Genomic DNA, 27,434 nt, shown 5'->3' on the forward strand with positions numbered 1-27,434 from the left:
GCATAATTGTAGCTAAGCATATCTACAGAAAGGGTTTGCATGTATGGGACCCAAAAGTCCAGCTGTTCTTGAAAGAGTATCAGGATTTAATGGAAAGCACAGATGGAACCAGTACTATTGTTTAGTGTTTTCTAGGGCAGAGGCTAATATGTGAAGGGTGATCAATGAAGGGCTGATTGAAAAACAGAATTTTTTCGTTAAATTAAAAAAAAAAAAGAAAATGAATTGAGGCTCCCCAATAACAGTGATTCAGGGGAAATAGTCCCCAGTGCTTCATTTTAGCCATTGTAGAGATGGTCATGTGTGGTGTGCAGCTGTAAGCCGTTCTTTTTGAATTATTAGAGACTGAGCCCATCATTCTGCATGTTTAGGCAGTTTTACTGGTAATGGACCATTGCAGTGATATAGGCTCTCCATTGTGTGACTGCTAATTTAGAGTTCTGCCATAAGCCAACCATAGTACCTATGAATGAGTATGTTGAAAAACAGTCTCTGACCATGTAGGCTCACTTTTATTTAAGGGTTTACATATATTTAAAACTGATAGCATTCTATGAAATTGTTGGTGAAATTTAGTTGGGTTTGTTAAGTAATTGAAAACTGTTTTCTTTTAGAATCAGTTCATCAAAAAAGGTTCACAAAATTCTGCCTGGAAAATACCAGTGTTGTTCCTTAATGACCACACATGTAGGCACAGACTTCTTTTTGAGGTTAAGTGGCATTACTGTAACTAGAACATATTTATATTATATATAAAAACATTTGGATGTCATAATGCTGTCTCATCAAATCTCAATACAGTCATTTTTACACATACCTAATACCAAACAGTAAAATAAATATCCTGTAGCAACCTGAGTTTACAATAGTCCCTGTGTTTCTTCACATTATAATTGTACAAGGGAGCCTCGTTTTTCGTTTTGCTTTTTTTGTTTGTTTGTTTTCTTGTTAGTTAGTTTGTTTGTTTTATAAAGGCTACCTGTCACTAGAGACCATTTTTAATTGTCACTGGTATTATTTTCTAATGAAATAATACCTGGTCATCGTGGACTATTTGATTCAGTGTTATTGTCTCCTCTAGTTTTCAGTAGTAAATATATTTCTTTTTTAATTTTTTCATTCTATATCAATAAAAAATAATTTTTGAGAGGCACAATGTTATGAACGTGATGACTAAAAAAGAGTAATCCCCTTTCTATGATTATCCCCCTCAGAAACAACTGAACAGGTAATTACTGCCATGTTATAAAGTAAATTAAAGATATGTCATATGCTTTTCTTAAAAGAGAATTTATATTTCAGTGAAAGCAATTGATATTTGAACCATTTCCTAGTTTCTTTTGAATAATTAAAATCGGTTTGAGAGCCCAGTATTTGTGAAGTTTGAATGGCATTAGAGAGTCGCCAATTGGCATTGCTTGGTAGTTCTACTATTTGTTTCAGTTTTGAGTTGGGGAATATTTTTGTATTCTAAGAGAAGCTGTTCTAAAATATGTCATCCATTTCACATTTTCCCTTCTTAAGCTGATATTTTTATGCAATACAAAATTAAATAAATAAAACACTTACTGGGGCTACAGGATGTCCATAATATCAGAAAATCGGTTCTCAGCCAAGTCAACCAGGACGTGGCAAGGATATAGCCAATTTTTATTCCATTCTGTATTTAATATCTGGCTCATTTTTTAGCATAAATTTTGCATTAAATTGAGCTATTTTCATTCAGAAGTACTTGATACTATTTTGGCATTCTCTTTTCATAGACTATATGCTGTTGTACAAATGTTGGCTCTCTAATTATAGCTCATTTCAATACCTGGATTAAAGAATTAGAAATTAAATCAGGAGCTTATAAGCTATAGTAACTGTATTTCATGCGTAAAAGGAAATAATTGCATGAATACCGTGTAGATGTGCTTGAATTTTAGAAGATAAAATGACTCTAATTTGGAATAGACCTGTGTATTATTACAAGTTATAGAATATATGACACCGTAATAATTGAACACAAGATAGTGTTGATTAGACATAATATTTTCTACTTATTTTATTTTCTATATAATATTTTCTATATTAGATTTTGGTAACTGTTAACAGTAACAGAGTCAAGTGGTAAATCAGTAGTTTGCAAATTGTGTTGGTGGGATTTCTTGTGTCCATGAAGTTCCTCCAGGGGCTGTCTGGTGTGGGGTCCCGTTCCGGAGAGGGAGGGCGTGTTGGGTGTAAGTGCTCCTGGGCCTATCATGCCAAACTTTATCATTATGTTTCTACACTAGGTTTTATTTGGAAAAATATTATTGTATCTTGAACAAAATATTTGAAACAAATGTATTTAATGTTCATGTTGTAACCTAATATAATTGGTGTATGAGTGATGACATAAAGCATCCCTTGTCACTGTATTTCACTGCATTATTCTTATTTGTTCATTCAATTGAACAGAATGGACATAAAATTTTAAGTTTCCAGAATTCTCAAGTCTTCTTTTGCCTTTACGTCTTCATTAAAGGTTTATCTTTAAGTTTGGGCTGTTTTCTGGTTTCATGGTATTTTTACATGCAAATACCCTACTTTTGTTATTTGCCATAATGTGATTTCTCTAACCATGAATTTACAATTTCCCTATCATTTTTCCTGTCTACTTTAAACACACACACACACACACACACACACACACACACACACACGGGAGAATAGAAAGAAGAAGCAAAAGAGAAGAAACAAAAAAGAGACTAGATAAGGAGGCTTTTTTAACCTCTTTTTTTTAGGGTCACCTGTTTTTATCCACTATTACCCTTTACTACTCACTACTCAGGTTCACCATTGACAACTATGTTTCTCAGTAACTTCCAAGACCTCTGAAGTATGACACGTACACATGCTAGTATAATAGTTTTCTGTGCTTGTAAGAAACAGCGGAAGGGTATGACAATTTCAGTATACATATATTTTTATATGGGGGCATGAATTATTTGATGTTGTATCTCTAAATATTTTTATAGTGCTATGTTTAGGCCTATAACTTCCCTATTCTGATAAATTAAAATTGATATTCAACAAAATAATGGTATTTTGAGAACTTTATACTAGTCACAATTATGTTAATCCTGTCCATTTCTATTTTAAAAATAAAATTATGGAATAAAGGTTGACATTAAGCCAGTAGCACTGTTAGGAAGTCATGTAATTCAAATGATAGATGAGATCACCCACAGTTTAGAGACGTTTACCATCATTTTAAGCACTACAGGGTAGCCTAAAAGAAGAGTTTTGAATTTATACTTTGAATTTGTAGTTCTTTGTATTTGCTATCATTATATTAAATGTTTTTAAGTGCATATATTGATAGGCCTATATTTCCAGACACAAATATCCTATGTTCTTTTAAAATGTGCAAACGTATAATTAAAATAACTGGAATGAATAGCAAGTCCATAAAGGAAAACCTGCAGTTTGTCATTTTCATTAGGACAGATGTGTGAAAGATCCCGAAGGCAAGCACTGAGCAGAACCCTACTAGAAAGTTAGAGCTCTAGGAGCTGCCTTTATGTAAGACAATAGATGTTGTGAATATTCCTCTTTCTCTCCAGGCAGCTAGCTAGTCTGGTTAACCAAAATTGTTGAGTAATTGTTCTGTGGTTGAGAACAAAATGCTGAATTAAACTGTTCCCAGCACAATAATTGTGTGATTATAGCATTCATGTTGCTGGCCAAAGGAACAGTCATTAGGTTTGGAAGACTTATCAAAACCACAAGTACAAAACAAAAAAAAAAAAAAAAAAATGCAAATCACATGTAAATTGCTGTTTAATACCTATAGTGGCTTAGAAATTGAACTGAGTAGAATACATTTCTAGGTAAAAGAGATGAACCTGGAAATCTTGATTATACGTTGAGTGTAATACTGAAATTAGGAAAATGATAAAAATGCGTTTTCGTTGTGTTTTCCCCTTCTCTATACCACTTATATTTTCAACCATGTATTTATTTCTTTCAATATCTCACTCTCCCCCCTTTCCCTACCTCCAGTTTCATCTCCCTTAACCCCCTTCCTTAATGTCACTATTTTTAGTTCTGCATGCCTGTCAGAATAGTTTTCTTTTTTTCTACTCAAAACTCAGTGGTGAAAAAACTCACCAACCTATGGAGTGTTAGGCCAGTGCAGAAGATTGAATAAGAAAAGTATTAGTAAATACACACAAACTGTCAAGTAAGAACCAGTTGCTAATAAAATTGGAATACTGTAATTTCCTCTCCTTATTAACTATTAACTGTTCTATTACTGATAAAATGTACTTGTTAAGCATTTGGTTTTTTCCTTCTGTTATAGCAGTCTGCTAGGTGAACCATTCATAGGTTAGAGTCTTCCTGTGATGAGGATCAGATCTTGCTAAAATACAAGTGTGGTGTTAGAGAACCACATGTGACCTTTGGGAGGAGGGGCTATGTAAGCAATATTAATCGTGTTTTAGAGGAGTAAATGTAAAACAGTAGTTTTGAAAGATGAATGACCCGGCAAGAATGTGTGATGTGCTGACGTTTTTCCAGATCAGTTGTGAATTATAATATAAGCCTTAAATCAAGGAATGAAGTTTTGCAAATTTTTTTTCTTGGAATTCTAACACATTTTATACCATTTTTAAAAACATACGTTGAAACATATTGAAGAATAACGTAGTAGGACAATCAAACTGAAAAACTGAAAAACATTTATCATGCATCTCCCTCCTCTATAGTTAACAATATAGTTAATGCTGAGATTTACACCAACATAAGGGTTTAATTTCCTAACTACTTACATGTCGCATTGGAGAATTTACTTCCTTTAAAAATTTGTTTAAAAGGTACCACAATAACTGTTTAAAATAGTCCTTATGAACTCTTTCATATTCATATACTATACATGTGCTTTTAGAATACATAGAAGTATGCAAATCTATTTTCGCCTGTATTTTGCAGGTTTTAGTTATTTTGAAACTGTTCAGCTCAGGAAGGCAGGTAAGAAATGTGGATTTAGTGAAAATGTTTATCATTTTCAGTTTCTTCAAAATCTGTGTCATTGATTAAATGGCATTTTGTTTGCAAAAAGATTAGATCAACTTTCACTTTCTCTACTATTAAAATCTTACCAATTTCGTTTCTAAGGTTTTCTTGAAATTTTTGAAAAACATTTTTGCCTATATATCATACTTTTTTCAAACATATACAATGTTTTTTGTGGCCATTTATTTTTTGAAGAAAAATATTGTATAAATTGCTTAAAATACATGTTCAGAGTTTAAAAGCTTTGTGTATGTGTGTGTATGTGTGTGTGTGTTTAACATACTCATTTTAAATTTGTTCTTCTGGATTGTTTTTCCCCAGTAGTGAAATCTTCAAACTATACAGGTTTTGAATTGCTAACCATTACATGATATTAAATAACCTCTAATTCCTGCCAGCCTCCCACACACTAAGTAGAACAAACACAGCAATTTTAATGATCCCACTTGTCAATGGTGAAGAACATTTAGATAATAAAGATCATATTTCAATAATCAAATTGTATTTTTAATAGAAACATAGTCTCAATTCCCAGGCAAATGTTACATCCTCTTCGGAAAAATATCTCATAAACCTGAAGTTAAGGCAATACCCACTCATTCAAAAAGATAAATTGTTATTTTTGGATTCTGGTTTTAAAAGCCAACATTTTTTACTCCATGTAAAACCAAATGCTTTCATCATAATTTTACACAATACTAAATCTCTGAAATATATTGGGTATTGCTTTATGGCTTGCATAGCATGTGGTAAATTTTTATAAATGTTATGTGTATCTTGAAAAGTGTTTGTATTCTGTAATTATAGGATGCAGAATTTTATATTTGCCCTTTAGATTAAACTTGCTGATTGTGTTGTCCACATTGCCTGTATTTTGCTTTTTATTTTGTCTACTTGAGCTATTAGTAATAAAGTTGTGCTAAAATTTTCCACAATAATGGAGGTTTGCTAATTTCTCCTTGCGCAGTGCTGGATCTTTGCTTCATAAATTGTGAAGTATTTTCTTAGATCTCTACAAATTTAGAATTATAGTATCTTCCTAGTGAATTGAAACTTTCATTATTTCTGTAAGTTCTTTATCTGCAATACTGCTATTTGTGTTGAAGTTCATTTTATCTGATACTATTATAAGTACTGTAGCTTTTTTATTCAGTTTTTTTTGTTGTTGTTGGCATTTACTTGGTATTTTTTCCATCCTTGACGTTTTTTGGTTATGCTTTTATTTATGCTTTCTACGTATACCACATTTGGTATGCATCCTTTTCCCTTTTTATTTATTTTTATGTATTAAATTTTAGTATTTTTGTTTAGTATCATGCTCCCTTTATTGATTTGGACATTATGTACTCTGTTTCTGTTTTTTATGGGTTACTGTTGAAAACTTAACATGCCTACTTATGGTAAGAGAGTTTAAAATTGATCAATATTGTATTCCTCCTGAGTAGTAAGATGACCTTAGCACTCCTTAACTATGATTATTCCTGTCTTGACTTACATGTTATTGATGTTGGATTTAGTGCTGTTTTTTGGCCTAATTCCAAATATTGAACATGAGATATTATGATTAAACTGAAGTTTATATTTGCTCACATGTTCACCAATTTCTTCACTCACCAGTCCTCCTTGCATCTTAGCAATTCCTTCTAGGGTCCTTTTTCCTTCTTTCTGAAATGTATCTTTTAGAATTTCCTTTAATGAAGGAATTTTTGGTTGACTTTTTCGGGGTTGAGGGGAGGCCTTTATTTTGCAATTATTCTTCAAAGATAGATAACTTGGTTATTTTCATACATTAATCTCTGTTGACTTCTAATAATGCTGTTAATAAGTTTGTGGTGAAACTAATTGTCATTCCTCATTGGTGACTTCTATCTGGCTGATTTTAAGATTTTTCTTTTGAGTTTGTTTTTCTGCAGTTTTACTACAGAATGTTAGGGGATATGTTCTTCTCATTTATTCCACTTGTGTACATTTTTGCATTTGTATCTATGGGTCTGTATTTTTCAAATTCAGAAAAATTCTCAGCAGTTAATTTTTAGTATATTGCCTGCCTTCATTTTTTTCTATTATCTTCTAAAATTCTGATTAGACATTGATTGGACTATCTCATTCTGTAACTTCTTTTTTTATATTTTTCATCCCCTTATCTCTATGGAATGAAATCTGGGTAATATCTTTACATCTCTTTTTCCTGTTAATGACTTTTCTACCTGTGTCTCGTTTGCTTTCAGTACAGCCAATGGATTTTAATTTCGGTTTTTATGATTTTCATTTTTCAAAGTTCTATTCAATTCTTTTTCAAAACTGCCTGAGTTTCTTTGATAGTTCATTTATTACTAATTTTTATTCCACCCTTTATTTAAGTAAATCTTTTAAGTATATTATTTTTTTCTACATCTGATAATCCAACACGTACAGTGTCTGAATCTGTTGCTTCTTGCTTCTGTTTTTACACATGCTGGATTATTCTTCATGTATTTGTTAAGTTTTTTGGTTGTGAATTCATTTTTGGCTGAACTTAATCTGTGAAATCAGAGTATCTAAATTGGCAGTGGTTGTCTACTGGAGTCTATTAATGTACCAGATTCCAGGAGGCAATGCAAATCAGGGGCCACTTATCTTTAATTTTGTCGCTTGGGGTTTCACTGACTATATAACGTTTTAATGTGAACTCAAGAACCAAGGAAGATAAGGTCTGTGGTTGAAGTATAGAAATACATTATGTCATTCATATTTTATGGTAATAGAACATAAATTCCATGAAGGCTGGAGTTTTAATGTTTCGTTAACTGTAGTATTCCAAGTACCTAGAAAAGTGCCTGGTATATCGTAGACACTCAAAAAAATTTGTCAAATGATTTATCATCATTATCATTATCATCATCATTATTGTCGTCATCATCATCATCAGTGGATTTCCACAAAGCTGCGGTAGAAATAAACAGGTATCCTGGTATGCTCCCCTAACTTGCAAATTTTCTTTTCAAATTCACCCTTCGCTAAGGGTGTAGCCTCCATTTATTGTCTGGCCAAGAGAAGGTGTCTGAGATTCAGCTTTGTAGAGATCCAAGGCTTCACCTTGGATTCTACGTGCTGTTATCTACCTTTGACCCCAAGGTTCTCCCCGGTCATTTTGAGCTTACTAGTTCTCCTCTTCTCCCACTTTCAACTTTCTTAAAGGCTCTGAATCAAAAAGTATGTTGGTTATTCAGAGCTTTCTAGACTATCTCATCTTTAATACAGTTTTCATACTTTTAAAAATTATGTTTTGAAATTATTTTTCAAACTGTGTCACTCAGTATTTGTCATTTTTGTTATTTTTCATACAAGTGATAATTTATTTTGTTGTGGTAAGATTTACTTCTAGTACTATACCATTTACTTAAGTTACAATAAGGCATAGTGGTTAAATATCTGGTTTGCAGCTAGGCTGTCTGGGTTTGAATCTCAGCGCTGTCACTTGATATCAGTCTGACCTTGGGCATGCCTCAGTTTCAGTTTCCTCATATATAAAATAGGAGTGATGGAAGTATCTATCTCATAGTGTTTTTGTGAGTTTGAGTGAGTGAAAATAGAATTGTGCAGAAGTAAACAACAGCAAATAAATGCAACATGAGAGACCTGAGGGAAACAAAGCAGGTATTAACATAAATAACCACCTGTCACAATACTTTAGATAAAGGGTAGGTGTACGTAAAGAATTTGTTTAGTCAGGCCATGTTCTCATTTTGTCCCGTGAACCATCCAAATAAAACTGAAATTATCACAAGTTTGATAACTTAAAGAAAAATAGTTTATAATCATAAAAACAGTCTATAGACTTAGCAAAGCAACGGTATTACGTAATTCATCTTTCTTTACATACTGTCATTATGTGTAGGCAAGTTACAGTGATTTCTGCTGGAAAATATCACATACATTTAGCAATGTAATAAAATTAGCCATACTTTGCATAGATTGTTGCAAGTAATGTACAACTCCCTATGATTTAATGTATCTACAATGATACATTGTATAATATTCCTTCTTGACTAGATGATTTAAAAACCTTTCATTTCATAAATGACACTGTGTTTAATAGGTTATGCAATTACAAAAATATTTCACATTTTCAGCTCAGGAAATATCTACCATACTCTTTGCTGTAATTTCACACGTGTTTTATTTTAGAGACAAATGTTCTAGTGAATGGCTTACTGCTAGAGTGTCCTTAGTTATAGTAGAGTTAAACAAACATCTGAAGGCCATGTTCTACCAGATAATTGTGAAGGAGCATCCATTATTACTCAAAGAGTAATACATTACCTTTCCTCTAATAAGATTGAATTTGGGAGAGCTGTTTGAATTACTATTTTTGTTTTTGTTTTCAGGATCACTGCCCAAAGGACTTCATTCCACTATACTCTTTGGAAGCTACAAACAAACAAACAAATCAGTCCCCACATACCAGCCATTCACACCAATCTAATACCTGCTAACTAAAGAAATCAAAATTACTCACTGGGGAAAATTTGAACAAAAGAAAAGTAAGCAGTTGTATTAGTCAGGTTTCTCTAGAGAAATGGAACTGACAGGAGGTATCTGTAAATATTATGAAATCATATAAAATTTTCTCATGCAACTGTGGTAATGCATGAGTCCAAATTCCATAGGGCAGGCTGCAAGCTGGGAATTTTGATGAAGATTTTCAATGAATTCCCTAGGAGAAGCTGGCTGGCTGAAGTAGAGATGAAAATTCTCTCTTCTGACTGCTGAAATCATCACTTCTCCTTTTAAAACCTTCAACTGATTGGATGAAACTGCTCTCATTGGTGAAAGCAATCTCCTCAGTTGATTGTAGATGTAATCAGCCAGAGATGCAATCAACTTAATGATGATTTATGTCCACGAAATGTCCTCATGGTAACAATCAGGCCAGTCCTTTCTTAACCAAACAACTGGACAGCATCACCTCGCCAAGTTGACACATGAACTTAACCATCACAGTCCTCCCCTTGTCATACTGGCAGCCATGAACATCACTTTAACCATACTTATTCTTTAAACAAAAAATAATAACAGTCATATTTTTCATCTAACAATGCTCAACTGTCCTGAGTACAACTGGAAATGCACTAAATCTCTGCAGAATATGGTGCAAGTTCTTAGGTAATCTTCTCTTAAACCTGATATCCTATAACTTAAATACCATAACATGAACTAGTACAACTTGTGTTGTATGATAAAGGGATATGATAGGGAAGAAAACAAAGATGTTTTCTTTATGTACATATACAAACATACTCATAACAAAACAAGGAAGAAATATGCATACCATCATAACAATATAGTCACATTTTTTCTTTGAAAATAAGAATAATATACAGAATTTAAGGATACATTTATTTACTTGACTTTTTTTTTTTTTTTAAATCATCATTTTATTGAGATATATTCACATACCACGCAGTCATACAAAACAAATTGTACTTTCGATTGTTTACAGTACCATTACATAGTTGTACATTCATCACCTAAATCAATCCCTGACACCTTCATTAGCACACACACAAAAATAACAAGAATAATAATTAGAGTGAAAAAGAGCAATTGATATTTACTTGACTTTTTATTCAAGTTATTTTTTGAGCATACACAAGGTAGTTTGCAAATAAAGCCCCATATTTTACATATGTTTTCATGACTTCAAGTCACATTCCTTTATATATTGCTGCTAATGGAGATAACGGAAAGTTAGCATGTATTTAGTGGCAAACAATATCTCACATTTGAATTTATTTTTCTAATATTTTTATGTTTGATTTATTCCATATGAGCTATAAAGATTTTCATATTTATCATAAAAAATAACTAAATGAGTGCCTGGGTTACTTCATTAGGGACTTATCAGAGTTCTTATTTCAGTATATCTTCTGCAGTATAATGAATCTCACAAAACCTAATCATTAGCATAATCAACACAAAAACTAGAATATAAGTAAGTTGATGAGTTGGGTGGGAAAAAAATTGGGGTCAGTTATTTGCCATGTTTCAGGGCATTACTTTAAGGAAAAATTATGATTCTTGAATGGAAATGGAATAAAGACAATGTTCTATTGTGTAAGAATGTTTTAATAAACTGGTTACTATTATAGGAAGAAAAAAAGCTAAAATATGAGTAGACTTTTCTCATAGTAGATGTCTTTAAAAAATCGGTTCAAATGATATATATTAAGCACCTACAACGTGCTAGGCACTAAGCTGGGTATTGTGGATATCAGTATGAGTTATCTATGCCCCTGTCCTAAGTCAGTTTTGGATGGAGACAGACACAAATAATTTCAACCTTGTGATAGTTAAATGGAGTACTGGAAGAAGGCAGGAGAAGGAAACTTTGTTTCTTGAATACAGTAGGTATACACTTGCCCTACGTTTTTCGCAACTAGTTTTTCTTTTGTTTGGAACACTCTTCCCCAGACTACTGAAAGGTGTTTTGTCTCCCTTTCTCCAGGCTTTTATTCAAATGTCACCGTAACATTGATTCCACATCTAAACTTGCAGCCTCCACCCTAGCATTATTTTTTTTCTCTTTCCATGTTTTATTTTTTCCATAGCACTTGTCTGTTTTATTCATTGCAGTATCCCCAGTACCTACCACAAAGTGGGCACTCAATAAATGAAGTAATGTCTATTTCCTTGGAGTTTGTGTTAATCTTTATAAAGGCAGTTACATTTGAGCTAGGTTTTGAGGAAATAATAGTTCTTGGGTCTAAACTAGGTGAAGTTTTCAGTTGCACTTCTTAGTGTCCAATTTCAAAACAAGTAGAAGAATAAAAAGCCTCTTGATCAGAAAAAAATCATAAATCTAGTGGGAGAGAGTAAACTGACACAGACAAAAATAGAAAACATTAAAAGATTTCATAATCTAATGTTCACTGTATAGAATAAATACTAGTGGTATAGGAAATAAAGGTCAAAGTAATTGGGAATGATTTTAGGAAACTTTGAAGTAACTCTTAATATCACATAATTTTTATGGAAACCGAAGTCTGTTCGAGTGAAAAATGTACATTTTATTTTCAATCTTTCTTTAGTCATATAACAAAGATTTTTTTCCTATTTTCTACCAAACAAAGGCAACAACACTCACTCAGCAATCTTTAGAGTAAGGTCTGTCAAGCAGTTAACATGGGATGTTAATTCTGTGTTAAATATCCTTCTATTATATGCTAGGCCCTGTGCTGTTCTGTTGCATCTTTATTTTTTTACATACCAATTTTATAAATACATATAGAAAATTGGAAAAACATTTTGCATGGAAAACATAAAGCAAAATTACAATGTAATAAAAGGATGAAAATTAACATCAGCCAAAACACTACCACTGCTATAAAAATCTCTTAAAACTTTATAGAATTTTATCTTTTAAAGATGAATTATATGTGATCCTTTTTTACAATGAGAAAATGGATGGAGATTCATTTCATTACAATGTTTCTGTACTCTTTATTTAAATTAGTATTTTTATCTCAGAAAATGATTATATTTTTGTTTTATAATGTGTTAAGAAAAATCAAAGAATTTAAGTGCTAGTCTTATTCTTTTTGCTGGCAATGTAAAGCTGCATAAACATGTGATCATGTGTAAGTCACCAAACCTATTAGCTTTTCTGTTGGTTTGCCTCATTAATAATATTGGAAGTGACAATACCCACTGATCTCCAAAGGGCTGGATAAAATGTAAATTAACTAATGTATGTGCAAGTGCTTTATAAAATACAAAACATTATTCTAATGCAAGATAAGACTATTACAACCAAATTCAATTATGCTTCAGACATTAGTGAAGTTACATAAATAAATATATACAGATATATATTTTAAGGTAGTCTATTTTTTACTGTAGTTATTTTTAATTGAAATATAATTCACATGCCATAAAATTTACCATTTTAATGTGTACCATTCAGTGGTTTTTAATATATTCACAAAGTTTGTGAACATCACCACAGTCTAATTCCAGAACATTTCTTCACCCTACAAAGAAGCCCCTTCCCCATTGGCAGTCATTCCCAACTCCTCCCTATAACCCAAGTGATAATTTTTGAGGCATAATTTTTAAAGAACTTATGTTGAACTGATATTTATATTATATGTGGAAAAATCACTAATAATCTTATAAGCCCGATGAACACAACATCAGAAATCAATAAATAGTAAATTTTATCAAATTTTCTACTCAGGTATTCCTGAGATGTATAATTTAAAACCTATACTGTATTTCAGGTTGACCATATGTTTTGTGTTCTCTTTCATTTGCTTGTAAATGACAATTGACATAGCAATGCATGATATAACATGAGATTGTATAAATATTTGCAAAAACCGATTCTGTTCATGTGAACAGACAACCATGCATACTCATGTGAACCAGGCAGTTTTGTTGTCATGAACTGTGATAATTAACACAAATAGTCACACACACTTGAGGAAAAAAATTAGTTGCATCATAAAGAAAAAATTTGGTTTTATCGAGCAACAGCTGTGAAAAATATTGCCTTGAAGAAATAGATGATGATCCAATTTTAAATAATACCTTAAGTTCCAGATACTTTAATTATTACCCTTTTAAATCCTTTAATTTGCCTAAAACTATTCTTGGCAAAGGAAATAGCTGTTTTTTTTCTCATTCTTTCTTAACACTATTGTGTGTGTGTGTATGTGCGTGTGCTACCCTTTAGTTTCTATTGTCAACTTTTAATATAGAGCTTTCTCCTGAAGTCAGCAAATGCACTTTGTTTAAATATGCATTATATTTATAATAAATGTCATCATTTTGGTTGAAATTTGATGTAGATTTTATATCAAAATTATGCTTTAAAAGAACATAGTGCTTAAGATTTAACAATAAATAAAGGGTATTATTAGGCACGAAGAATATTTAAGTCAACCTGCATAGTATTAGAACGAAATTTCATTGCCATTAAACTGATAGAGGTTGTAAGTCTGCATCTTTTGAAAGTGGTTGTATCCTAGTAACAATGCCAACAATAAACACATCCTGCAAAACTTAAAATGCAGTAGTGAAATAAGCCATTGAAAGAAGAGTCAGTGACCATATAATATTTCAGTTTCTGTTTTATCTGGTAGCAATCTGGTTAAAAAGAATTGACAGTTGCCCTGAAGGAAATAAAGTGGAGGTATTATTGTAGTAGTAGTTTGGAAAGAAAATTGCACAGTATCTTGACTAGATTATTTCTCTATCCTTGCAAACTATCTTCACCTCTCTGTGGTGCTGCTTCTTGCCTTCTTTATGCAAATTGAGTTTGTATCATCTAAACTCATAGGGCCCAGAGGCCCTTTGGTGACAGGAAGGAGGAGTAAAAGGGGAATTGGAAAAAGAAAAAGTGACAGGCAGTTTTGAAAAAAAAAGCAATTTTCCTTGTGGGTCTGTTCCTAAATAGGAGTTCTTCAATGCAATATTTTACTTCTGCAGAGCAGTCAGTCAGAATCAAGTGCATGCATGTGCTGTTTTGTGGGGCTTGGCGCTGACAGGTTTTATTTAGGAGGAGTGGGAATACAGGGGAGATAGGATGTTGGGAAATTTGTATTTTGGCTCTATCAGCCCTTGAGGCAGAGTTAGCACTTGCAATGGGACAAAAGTATTTGTAGTCATCAGATAACTTTGCAGTCAGCTTCAATAGCAGCACTCTTTTTTCCTTCTTTAATTTTTTTTTTTTTTTTTTTTTTTTTTGGCAGCCAGGCTCTTAGTAGAACCATCTGTCTTTCTATTAGTATTTTTGAGGCCTGTTTTGAAGCCACTTTGCTTGGCAAAGTCACTTTCATCCTTGGAAACAATTTTTTAAAAAAGTTCTGTGGCTTTTTGCCGAAGGAGAGTACTATGTAAAAAATCCACATGGCTGTTCATTTTTGTTCTAAAAGAATATGGCTACTTTGTCTTTGTCTTGAATCAAAAGAAATTAGAGGTGATATAGCTCCAGTGTGACTGTTGGGAAATGAGAAGCAGGGATTGCAATTTTAGTGATGTTTTAATGTTCCTATATCTCTCAATGAGGTTTTCTTTAGTCTTCCTAGTAGATTAATTGGAAGATAAATTGACTTCTTTATTCTTAATTTCAGTATAGTTTTTTTTTCCTCAAGACCATTACATTGGGTAGGATAAACTGACAAATCCACTTTCTTTTATATGAAATGAAAAATAACAGACTATTAGTGGTCATTGAAGATCCCATGCCTGTTCCTGCTAATGCTGGAAAGTCTGCTTTGTTATCCAGTTTGGGTAATTATAGCCTGTCTACCTAAACGCCTCTTGCAATCTCATTTGGATATTATATTCTTTATTTTCTCAGAAACTGCTGTGCAATATCGCTGTGTGCTTCTAAACAGCTGCTATGCTCCCCACCGAAGGTGGCTGAATTTCAATAGTAGGTGAACTGATCCCTAAGGATGATGTGTGCTTGAACACTATGGTACTCATCAGACCAAACTCTTGAGGAAAGTTTGCAAAAGTTTTAGATTTTATAGTTTATTTGTAATTATGCCAACTTAAATCGTAGAGCTGCTTTCCACATTTGTATTTGTGCTCTCAACAAATCTCTTGACATAACTTCTGTGTTTGAGGTCCACACAAACTTATTCCCTTAAGATGTGCTCTTCCATGTTGTGGAATCCCTCCAGTTCCTTGCTTCCTGTATTTTTCCCAGTTTAGCATTGCCTTCCAGGCCTCTCTTTCTGTTCTAAAGCCTAAAGCCCACTGTTGATGAAAAAAAGCAACTTTGATTTCCTCATAACCCATCCTTGCTGAAATCCCCCCTCTCACCTCCTCTTCTCCAATTTGAATGCCGTATTCAATCCTTCAGGCACCTCAGACACATCATGTGCAAAACCATATTCACCATGTTTCCATGAAAACTGTTACTATCCCTCGATGGATTTTTCAGTTGTTTGATACCACTAGAATCCAATAGTATAAACTAGACACCTGAGGCCTGTCTTTCATTCTGTTCACCTCCAAGTGAACAAAAATTCTGCTATTTTTTCCCCTAAATATTTCTAGGCTTTCTCCCCTCTATATCTCTACTACAACTGAGCAAGCCATCATACTCCATTGTCTAGTTGACTGTTGTAGCATCCCATCTGGGTTCTATGCATGGCTTTTCAAATCACTTCACATAGCCACCTGAGTATTCTACCAAATCTACTTTAAAAACCCCAGTGGTTTCCTACAGCCTGAAGGGGAAATCTCAAGTGTATTACCCTGATATACAGATTGATTCAAGCAGATCTCTCAACATTGATTCCTTCTTACATTTTTTGCTCTTCCAGACTGCTGGTGGTATCCGCATCATATGATGTTATTTCTTGCCCCTGTTCCTTTTCTCCTGTTTTCCTCCCCTCTCTGCTTAGAATTCTGTTCTCATATCCCCATCCCTTTGCTTTGCTAATACCAGCTTACCCATTCAGACCCTATACCTGCAGGATCTCCCTCCAGGAGTCCTTCCTTGGCTTCTCCTGTGTGTGTTAGGAGTCTCTCTTCTGAGCTCCCATGGGATACACGTTTCTATCGTGGAATTAATGGCAGTGTTTTATAATTATCTATTAATTTGTCTGACTTTGTCCTCCAGACCCTAAGAGTGCCTAGCAAGTAGGCATTGTTTGTTAACTCATCTTTGTGTCCCTAGTTACGAAAAAAAGTGCCTGGCACATATTGCTTAATAAATGTTGATTAAATGAATAAATTAATAATCAAACCCATGTAACTGGAAGCCAGATTAATAATCTAAAACATCTTCTTGCTATATAAGTTTCAGGAAGCAATTGAAGGTAGCACAATAGAATATTTACATAAAATATATTTAACTATAAATAATGGATAGTTATTATTCTTTTACAAGTGTGATGATGTGGTTGCTTTCTGTTGGATTCTTGTGTACTTAGAGGATAAGACTACATGAAAAACCTTTGTGGTAGAATTATAAATATCAGGGTAAGACTAAAAATAATAAAACAATGTTTCCTTTAAAAATTTAAAGATATAGGAATTAGCCTCTTAAATGTATTATGCATTGTTCTAACTTGTGAATTACATGCCCCCCATTGAAATTTAAAATTCTGTGCCAAAAATATTTTATTGAAACTTAAATATTATAACTGTCACACATTTTAACCTTAATTTGGAGTTTAAATGAAATTAAAGTGAAGAAACCAAATGAAGTCAATAGTGATTTTGAAATTCATAGGATTTTGCATATTCAAAATTGGGGAATATATAGAATGAATTCCTAACACTATAACAAAACAATTTTGGAATTTGTCCAGAAAACACTATATGGTTTTGATGTGATACATCTTTTTCTACCAAAGGATGGCTAAATTTCATCAGCAAGGAACTGGAAATTAGTTAAGATATAGCAATTGTACTTTGAGATATGATTTTATTTGTATACGTGGATTAGCCACACAATACAGATCATATTTATTGTACTATTTATTTTATTCTGAATATTACTACAATGCTCTACAAATGTGTTGTGATACTGTAAAGAAAACCCACCATTGGAACTGTGAAATTAACTTAATTTTCCATTTTATATACTTTTTCTTTTCCCCTATAAAGCATGCACTAAGTTGTGGAAAGAATACTAAATTAAGAGTCAAAAGAAGAAGATTCTGGTTCTGACTTGGCTTTTACCTAAATGTGGAAACTTGCACAATTTATTTGGCCACGTTATGTCTTGTTTCTTCAACAGCACAATGATTGTGTTTTCTAAGATGATCTGCAGGTCTTTCTCGACTTTAAAACACTATGTTATTCTATGTATGTGGACTTTGGAAAAATTAGACACTAAACCAAAGTACATTTCAATACTTCAATCCAAAATAAGACAATATTTAAAATATGTTAGATTTAACAAAAGCCCACATTTCAATATAGTTTGTTCTTTAAAATGCTGAACTTTTTATCTGAAAAATTAATTGCCATAAACTTTAAGAGGACAAGTGGATAATATGAATCAAAACTATGATATTTATACAAACATCAGTTAAGAAATATAATCAAGAAAACATTTCCCTTAAAATGGCAGTAAAATATATATATTTTTAAAACTTTGGAAATAAAATTAAAGTGAACTGTAAGAGTTATATGAAGCAAATGAAGACTTGAATAAATGGAAATATATAACTTGCTGTTGGCCATCAAGCTGTCAGGTTAATCAATTCAAATAAAAACTCCATATTCTAAAATTAATCTGGAAAAATATATGTAAAAAAATTCAGGATATTTTTTAAAAAGATACTAAAGGATAGGGCACTAGTTTACCTATTATTAAAACATAGAACAAAACTATAACAATTAAAACAGCGCGATACTAAAACACGATAATCATATGTCATTACAGAAACATGTATAAATTTCTAATATATCTGGATTATTTTTCTATTGTTTCATGCATACGTCATTCCAAAAGGCATGTATGTATCATAATGTATAAATTAAGACCACTTTGCCATGCTTTAAAAGTAGGAAGACAGAGCAACTGGTACTTAATCTTGACTTCCTTCTATGGTGAAATTGCTTCCTTTCTATTTATTAGATAACTTTGTTGTTCACAGGCCTTTTGCGGACATTTGGAGTTGGTACATGAAGATTTAACAAGAAAGATGGGACACTATGTTTCATTCTGTTTCAGAATTTATGAATTACCCTACATATAATGGTTTTAGGTGCTGTTGTAACCTCTAAAGATACGATGATAAATAAGTTTAGCCCTTTTCCAAAATAAATGTATAGTTCATAGGGGTGGCTTTATGTTATACAAGTGACTCTATTCAATGCATAAGTATTATAATAGCTTTATGTGGTTAAAAGAAGTAGCAGTTCTTTATGCCTAGAAGGTGCCAAAAGAAGTGCTTCACAGGCAAAAACATATGTGAGTTTAGAAAGTCTTTGAAGAATGAGTAGAATTTTGCCGGGAAGAGAAGGAAAAAGAAAATCACTCAAAACAGCGGAGAAAAGACTATTAAACACATTCAGGTGTGGAAGGACACCGAGTATGCAAAGAACTCTTCATGACACGTTATAGCAAGAGTACGGGACACAAAGATGGCAGTAAAAAATGCTTGGAAAGATAGATTTGGAACAGATTTTGAAATATCTTGCATGCCATGTTGAGGATTTGGTCATTATTCTCAGGTAATAGCAAGCCATGAAAAGTTATCCTAAGAGCACCAGAACCTGTAATAGTCAGGCAGACTCTCCCTTTCTACTGTTTATATATCCGAAGATGTTTTGTAACTCAGAGCAAAGCATGACGAAAGCAAAAAGAATTGTTGACAGTGACTCAAACCCTTCTTTAAAACAGTACTTCTCAAACCTGGCTACACAGAGAATCCTTAGAGGAGTTTTATAAAATACTGATGGCTGTCTCACGCCTAGAGATTTGGATTTAATTGGTCTAGGAAGCAGCTGGGACTGCACTGGGACTTTTGAGAATCCACCAGTTGATGCTGATGTACATTCAAGTTTGAGAACTGTTGCACTAAAATAAGAATGTCTTTTTTCTGCAATTCTAGAACTCATTTTTCCCACATTTTAAGTTATCTAAATTTTGGATGCCACTTATAGCACTTGTATGTGTTTGAGTTTCCTTTCTTCTTCACTCCAAAAATGCTCTTATTAGATTTTGGCACATACTATAATCAATGACATCTTAAGAAGACATGTGCTATATAAAACTATAAATGCTTATTTACAAGCAATGAAATATGATTGATATACAGTAGCTGGTGATAACCCTTAACCAGTGTGGCTGTATTTTTTGTTTGTTTGCTCTTCAGGTCTGCTTCATTCTCACATTGAACTAGACCCCATGCTGTTTTGCCTTGGTTTAGGGTAGTTACTCTTGCATACTACTCAATAATCAAGCTCTAATTTTTGAGTCTTTAATCAATTGTTTTCAATGGTATTCTACCAAAGGTTTATCTTTATTCTGGTATGCTCCAAAAATGCTGGCTGTAGTGGTACAAACTTCCAGCTCTAACCTTTAGACACTGTCTTTTTGTTTTCCTGGTTGTTATTCTCTTGGTAGTTTCACTCTGGTGCCAGGGATAATTGTAAAATTCTTTGGACTAAAAGAGATACCAACAATTTGGAGTCATTGCTGAAAACAGATTACCCACTCATTCTCTTTCACTCTCTTTCCCTCTCCCTCTCCCTCTTTTCTTTTCTTTCCCTTCCTCTGCCTCTCCCTTTCTCTTCCCTTCTCTCCCAACCCTTCTTCTCTTTCCTCATTCTCCCCTCTCCTATCACTGCCCCTTCCCCACCATCTCCTAACACATACTCACCAACCAAAATCTCAGAAATAGCTTGGAGGTTTACTTTGAAACATGAATTGAAGGAGAAACCAAAGGCAGACTTTTAAAGTGAGAAATGATGAGAACTGTAAGAGCCCAAGGAATGAGCAATGCAGGGAGTGGGGTATGGGAGGAGTATGGGAGGAACAGATCTGAGAGCTATTTCAGAGTGCTACTTAGTGACTGAATGAAAGTGTAATTATTTTCATTTCTTTTACTTTTTTTTTTCTATTGTCCCCACTAGAATCTGAGCCCCCAGGAGCACAGGTTCTTGGTTTCTTGTTTACTATTATACACCTACTTCCTAGCTTAGTTTCTTGTACATAGTAGGAGATTATTAAATATTTCCAAATAATTTTTGGAAGGAATTGGGAGGAAGAGAATAAAGTGACAGATATGTGATTTTTCAGGATGATCCTAAATTCTCACACATTTAACCAATGTCAAACACTACCAATAATCATGTTCACCAGGGAGATCTTGCTTAATTATTTCTCTGGGAAAAAACTAATCCCTAGGGATTTTAGTTGACGACAACCTTCACATTAGTCAGTAATGTGTCATAGCCACAAAAATGACCAATCTTACATTATATTTCTGGAAATTCCTTTTTGGTTCAAAGAAGATAGTGACTCCGTTTCACTGGACTGTTGGCTGATACAAACCTTATAGTCTGGGAGAGACACCAGCAAATTTGAATTCTAAAGATGGCAACCAAAACAGAAGACTTGTAGTGTGAGTGGTTCAGTTGCATCGAAAGGAGGGACAAAGATAAAAGCGTAGTAGAGGGTCCATAAAAGCAGGTTCAGGAGTCTGGGTTTTAGACCCATTTCTGACTCCTCATTCTATGACCATGGGCAAGTCGGTTCTCTTCTGACACTGGTTTCCTCTTATGTAAAGAAAGGGGGGAAGGTTTTAGAAGCTAAGTTCTCTTCCAGAACTAATATTCTAGAATTTAATAATTTTAATTCTGTTTTGTGAACATGAGAATTTTCTTCATATAAAGAGAGCCATGATGTGTCTTCCATTTGTTTTGTTTTAGAAGGCAGAATCAGTAAGAGGTGGGTTTCCAGAGGGAGGTTTCATTTCAATCTTAGGGAGAATTGTTTAATCATTCCATTAATGCAGTAATAAAGTGGCTTATCCTGAAAGGTGGTAGTGTTTTTATCACTGTCAAAGATACCATGCAAAGAAATGATTCTTTAGATTAGAAGTTGAACTCTATAGAACATCCTCCAATTCTAGGATTTTCTGGTTCTCCTCTCTAAGGTAGTCCCAAAGCATGGTTTCAGGCCCAGCATTCTAGCAAGCTTGTCTGCCAATATGTTGAATTGAATAAATGAGTTTCTTTTATCATACAGAAAGGAGGGTGGGAAGCTTGTAGCACCAAAACTTCTTCCCTTTGATTCGCTCTATCACGTTCAGCAGGTTCAAGGTCAGCTGCCGCCCTTAATGATTCCCGTGTTCCCTCCTGATCAACGGACACTGGCTGCAGCTGCCCAGCAAGGATTCCTCCTTCCTCCAGGCTTCAGCTATAAGGCTGGATGTAGTAAGTACCACTGATTTTTCATTCGGGAATGGGTGGAGGGCCTGGCTTTAAGGTAGGCCAGTTAATAGCATCGCCACACCAAGAAATGAGATCACCCGTGTAGCATTTTTATTTCAGAGGGAACACACAGAAGGTGTGGAAAAGGATGTCCTGATATTTAGAAGAGCTAAGATGATTTCTGTGCTTCTGAAGCCAATGTTTGCTCTTTATAATTTAGTTTCATAATTTCTATTTCCAGTATATTCTTAAAATGTGAATGTAATTTTTCGGTTCATTTTATTTTTGCATAGATAAGATTGATAAGTAGGAATATTACTTTCAGTAACTTTCTGTTGCACTTTAAATTTAATCCATATTCCTTAATGTGGATTAGTGGGCCTTCCGTTATCTGTCTCCTCCCTTTATTTTTGGGGTAATTTCTCACTGTTCTTCTTTTCATCCTTAGAGCAAACCATACTCTTTTGTGACTATGGACTTGTGTACTCAATGTCCCCTCCCCTTGGTAATTCTGGTCTCTTCCAACTCAGGTCAGAGAGAGCTTGCCCCACCTAGGTTAAGTTCTGTTCTCCTGCTTCCTTTGGATACATATTTTTTCTCTCTCACTTTAATTGTTAGCTCTCTGAGGGTAGATATTGAGTCTCTCTTATTCATTGTGATATCTCAACTCTTAAGTACGTCATTCAACTATTTGTTAAATACCTAAGTGAATGGACGTTCAAAGAAGCAATATAGAGGAAATTTTTGCACTAAGTGATGTTATACCAAGATAACTGCTTATATTGCTTATTAAATTTAGAAGCCTGTGATTCTGTGACTTTCACTTTCTTTCTTTCTTTCTTTCTTTCTTTCTTTTTTAAACCAAAATATAAATTGAACATTGTTTGTTTTGGATGCAAACTAATATTTCACTTTTTAAAATGTAAATACTGTCAGCCAAAATGCCATCTATAATCTGTTAGATAAAACTAGTAACTCAAATTTCAACAAGGAGTAGTCTGCTAAGCTAAATATCTTCCAGAACATCATTACCATGCCCAGAATATGGAAAAAGCAAGTTTATTGAAATATTTTATTTGGTAAAAATAGAATACCATTGAAAAAATTAGAGAAACATTATCATCTTAGATGTTTATATAGAATATTGTTTTTAATTTCATTGGATTTCAATTGACTTATAATGTGAACAGATTGTTCCATTAGCATCTTGCTATGCCTTAGTATGTATTACATTTGAGAAATTCCACTTTCCTGGGAATCATTTCTAAGTTTTCTGTTAGGTGATGTTTTGAATCTTCATATCTGAGATTTAACATTTATTCCTAGTCTTAATAAACCTCTCTTTCTGTAATTTAAAAAATGTATGATATAACTTTTAAAATGTACAAAACCATTTGAAATTAGGGGATTACAACTATGGACTTCAGATAAAAGTGAACTGAACTCAAAACTATAGAAATTGTCATCAGCATGGCACTTTGCCCTTTATAGTTTTATAGTGCTTCCTGTACGTCTTTCTCTTGACTTTGTTTTCCTATGATAGTTTTCTCACTCTGGACCACTAATTTATTCATTTAATATTACTTGCTGTATCATTCTATTTTTGTAGAATCAATTCAAATAGAGATCACCAATTCATATAGAAATTCCAGCTTGTTTTTTAGTAATTAGGTGCTATGTTCTAAATATTTTAAATTCTAAAAACTATTCTATTGTAAACTAAATTCTAAGTTTTTAATCATGAAAGTTTTTCTTAGTTTTGTTTTGTTTCCATTTCCCTAAGGAATTACCATTTACCTTAAACACATGTTGCCAATGTGTTTGGTAGCCTTGGTTACTAAAATGAAAAAAACAAAACAAAAAAAAAAAAAAACACATTTACCTCAGACAGCACCTGCAATTATACATGTAGACTAATTCTGTTCTTCCAAAAAAAATTTTTTTAAGAAATATCAGAAATAAGTGCTATTAACAAATATTGTGCTGAAGGGAAAAACCACATTGACAATGAACAATACCATAACTGTAGGCCTGGAAAAGATCAAGAACACCTCTTCCTCATCCTATTTGATAGAGTTGGCAAACTAAATTTATTCAATGTTAATGTAATGTGGCCTGGTGAAAACTTTCCCTTTCTAAAATTGTTACTACATTAACCATCTGATATTCGTACCTTCAGTGCTTAAAGTTATGATACACTTCTTTTTGTAACCTTGGAAATGAAATAGAATAAAGCCTCTACGGCTACTGGCAAATGTGCAGCTAGCATCTTGCCAAACTTCACAACCGAACAGAGACCAGTAGCAAAACAAAGTGCCACCCTTGTTGACACTCTGATACTTTGAGTCAGTTTGAATGAGAAGCTGGGTGGAAGTAATAAGTAATCCAGACTATTTCCCAGTAATCACATTTCAGGAAAGAAATACAGGTAGGGAAAGAAAACAAACCTTACTGTCTCTGCTCAGTGGAACTTCCTAGTTTATTCCCCTCACAATTGCCAGCCATAGGTGGTGATTATTCTTGTTGGCATTTGTTTCACTTTGAGTGATACTACCTAATTTTCAATGAAAGAGACTGACCAACCCTTCTTAATTTTAGTTTCAAGCAAATATGAAAAATGCACTATTAGTTAAGCTGTTAAAAACCCAAATTCTTTTCATGAGTCCATTCATAGACAGCTGATGATAAATATTCCTTTTTATACTTTGTGTCCTGGTAAGAGATGAAATAAATAAAAAATCTCTAGAACCAACAAGAAAGATAAAATATTCCAAACAGGAAAAAATTAAATAGTAATACCAGTTAAGGAACTTAACCATCATAGATTGAGTTAATGTGTCCTGTTTTCCAATAAAGATTTTAGTTAGGCATAAATATAGTTTCTCTTTAAGAAACATAATGGTAGAAATATGGTGCATATTAGAGACCCGCAGAATATAGTTGCTGGACCTATCTTGACTGCTAGAATGTACATCATTAAACAATATAAGGATAACTTAAAAGCAGAACAGCCAAAGACTTCAAAGAAGACTGACTAGATAGAAAAGAAAAATGTGTACTCCACTCTTATCCAGGAGTATGTTAATTAGTTTATGAAATACTGATATTTTAATAACAGAATCTCAGATTTATGTTTTGGTATTTGGAATTAATGAAATCAAGAATTAAACTACACATTCTCATGGAGCCATAATCATCTATTTATTTCTTTTCCTTCTTATTTCTTAAAATCTAGAAATAATTTCAAATTTCTGAGGAGGTGAAAATAATGGCATATTATTAATTGAGTGCATATATATATATATATATATGCATATGTGATTAAGTAGAGAAATTTAAAAATAATTACAGAAAAACACTGCTTTTGTCAGTCCACTTGATTTAAATACTACAGGCTTACCTTGGTGATATTGTAGGTTTGGTTCCAGACCATTGAAATAAAGCAAGTATCACAATAAAGCAGGTCACATGAATTCCCGATTCATATAAAAGTTGTGTTTACACGATACTGAAGTCTTTTAAGTGTGCAATAGCATTATGTCTAAAAAAACAATGTACATACCTTACTTGAAATGTGGCACAGAGACACAAAGTGAGCACTTCTTTAAATAACTAGGGCACCAATTCTGAATTGTAAAATAACAGTGTGTGTACAAATGAATTGGCTCAAGTATATTTTGGATGATTGAAGAGTGCACTTGCCTCTGCTAGAGAGTCTAAGAAGAATCCTGTTTTAGTCAAGGTTCTACAGGTAAACAGAACCAACAAGAGATACTTGCAAATATTATGAGATTTTATAAGAATTGTCTCATGCGACCATGGGGACGGACAGGTCCAGATTCCAAAGGGCAGGCTGCAAGCTGGGAGCTCCCATGAAGATTTTTGATGAATTCCCCAGAGAAGCTGACTGGCTTAAGTATAGAAGAAAATTATCTCTTCTGAAATCATCACTTCTCCTTTTAAAGCCTTCAACTGATTGGATGAAATATCTCTCATTGTTGAAAGCAGTCTCCTCAGTCAATTGTAGATGTAATCAGCCATAGATGCAGACAACTGAATGATGATTTAAGTCCACAAAATGTCCTCACAGTAACAGGCCAGTGCTTGCTTGACCAAACAACTGGACACCATCACCTGCCCAAGTTGACACACGAACCTAACCATCACAGTTCACCCCTTGTCAACCTGGCAGCCATGTACATCACTTTAACCATACTTAATCTCTAAATAAAATATAGTAACAGTCATATTTTTCACCTAACAATACTCAACTGTCCTGCATAAAACTGGAAATGCACTAAATCTCTCCAGAATAGGGTACAAGTTCCTAGGTAATTCATTCTTAAACTCAATATCTTATAAATTAAATATTACTAAATGAAACTAATACAACGTATATCATATGATAAGGGGGTAAGATAGGGAAGAAAATAAAGATATTTTCTTTATGTACATATATAAACATACTCATAACAAAACAAGGAAGAAATGTTCATAATCATTACAGTCCTTGTTTTTGTAACCAGTCACGTGGTCATAATTCGTATTTATCACTACCTTCTTCCTCTACGTGTTCCATGTTCCCTTTCCCATCAGTAAGTACCCCAGTAGGCTGTGGTTCTTTGCCTGGTGGGGTGACTCAGACCTTCCTTCTTGAAGTTTCTCGGTTATTGGTAGTCCTGCCTGGATTGGGCTGTTGCAGTTTTCCATTGACTTTAATCACAGGGCATGGTAATACTAAGAAATGCCCTAGGGGAACTCTTGTATCCCAGAAAATGTGTTCTTTACCTCCATTGTGTAGTTCTATTCCTATTTCCCATTGACAGTCAGCATCAGTCTCCCCAGCTAATACAGTAATCCCCTTCCTTGCCTGTTGATTCAGAGGCATGAGGAGCCTAAAGTGGCCAGGTGGAAGTCTTAACTTCCAGGTCAAAGGAATCATTGTTTTGTCTCCTGCTGGAAGCACTCCTCCTTTTGGAACTAAGACCTATTGACCAGCAGAACTTAAGTTTACAGGAATAGGAAGCAAAACTTTTTCTAGTGGTTCATTAGGGGTACTTCCATTTCTACCCCTTGATTCCTGGACCCATTAATACTGGCTATAGAAGAAATAGCATCATAGAATGGTCACTGATTTAGAGCATACAACACCTCCTGGAGAACAGTGCCCCACCCTTGTAAGGTATTGCCACCCAGTTGGTGCTGCAATTGAGTCTTCAAAAGGCCACTCTACTGTTCTTTCAGTCCACCTGCTTCAGGATCATGGGGACATGGTAAGATCAGTGAATTCCATGAGCATGTGCACATTGCTGCACGTAATTTGCTGTGAAGTGGGTTCCTTGATCAGAAGCAATGCTGTGTGGAATACACCATGACAGTGTATAAGGCATTCTGTAAGTCCACAGATAGTAGTTTTGATGCATTGCATGCAGGAAAGGCAAACCCATATCCAGAGTATGTGTCTATTCCAGTGAGAAAAAAATTGCTGCCCCTTC

At 33.7% G+C, this 27,434-nt stretch overlaps 1 protein-coding gene across 14 annotated transcripts in view; it reads left to right on the plus strand.

The window, feature by feature from the left end:
• SOX5 (SRY-box transcription factor 5) overlaps positions 1-27,434 on the plus strand; it is a 1,020,679-nt gene that overhangs the window by 878,866 nt on the left and 114,379 nt on the right. For 11 of the 14 annotated variants that reach the window (XM_037846149.1, XM_037846146.1, XM_037846158.1 and 8 more), the window contains one exon: positions 21,819-21,942. The exons of 1 other annotated variant lie outside the window; for it this stretch is intronic. In XM_037846149.1, the coding sequence (XP_037702077.1) occupies positions 21,819-21,942 (124 nt within the window). The remainder of the gene's footprint in view (positions 1-21,818; positions 21,943-27,434) is intronic. 2 more of the 14 variants (XM_037846153.1, XM_037846159.1) reach the window with 1 other exon arrangement.

Source organism: Choloepus didactylus, chromosome 8 (assembly GCF_015220235.1).
Source record: "Choloepus didactylus isolate mChoDid1 chromosome 8, mChoDid1.pri, whole genome shotgun sequence".
Lineage (NCBI taxonomy): Eukaryota > Metazoa > Chordata > Mammalia > Pilosa > Megalonychidae > Choloepus > Choloepus didactylus.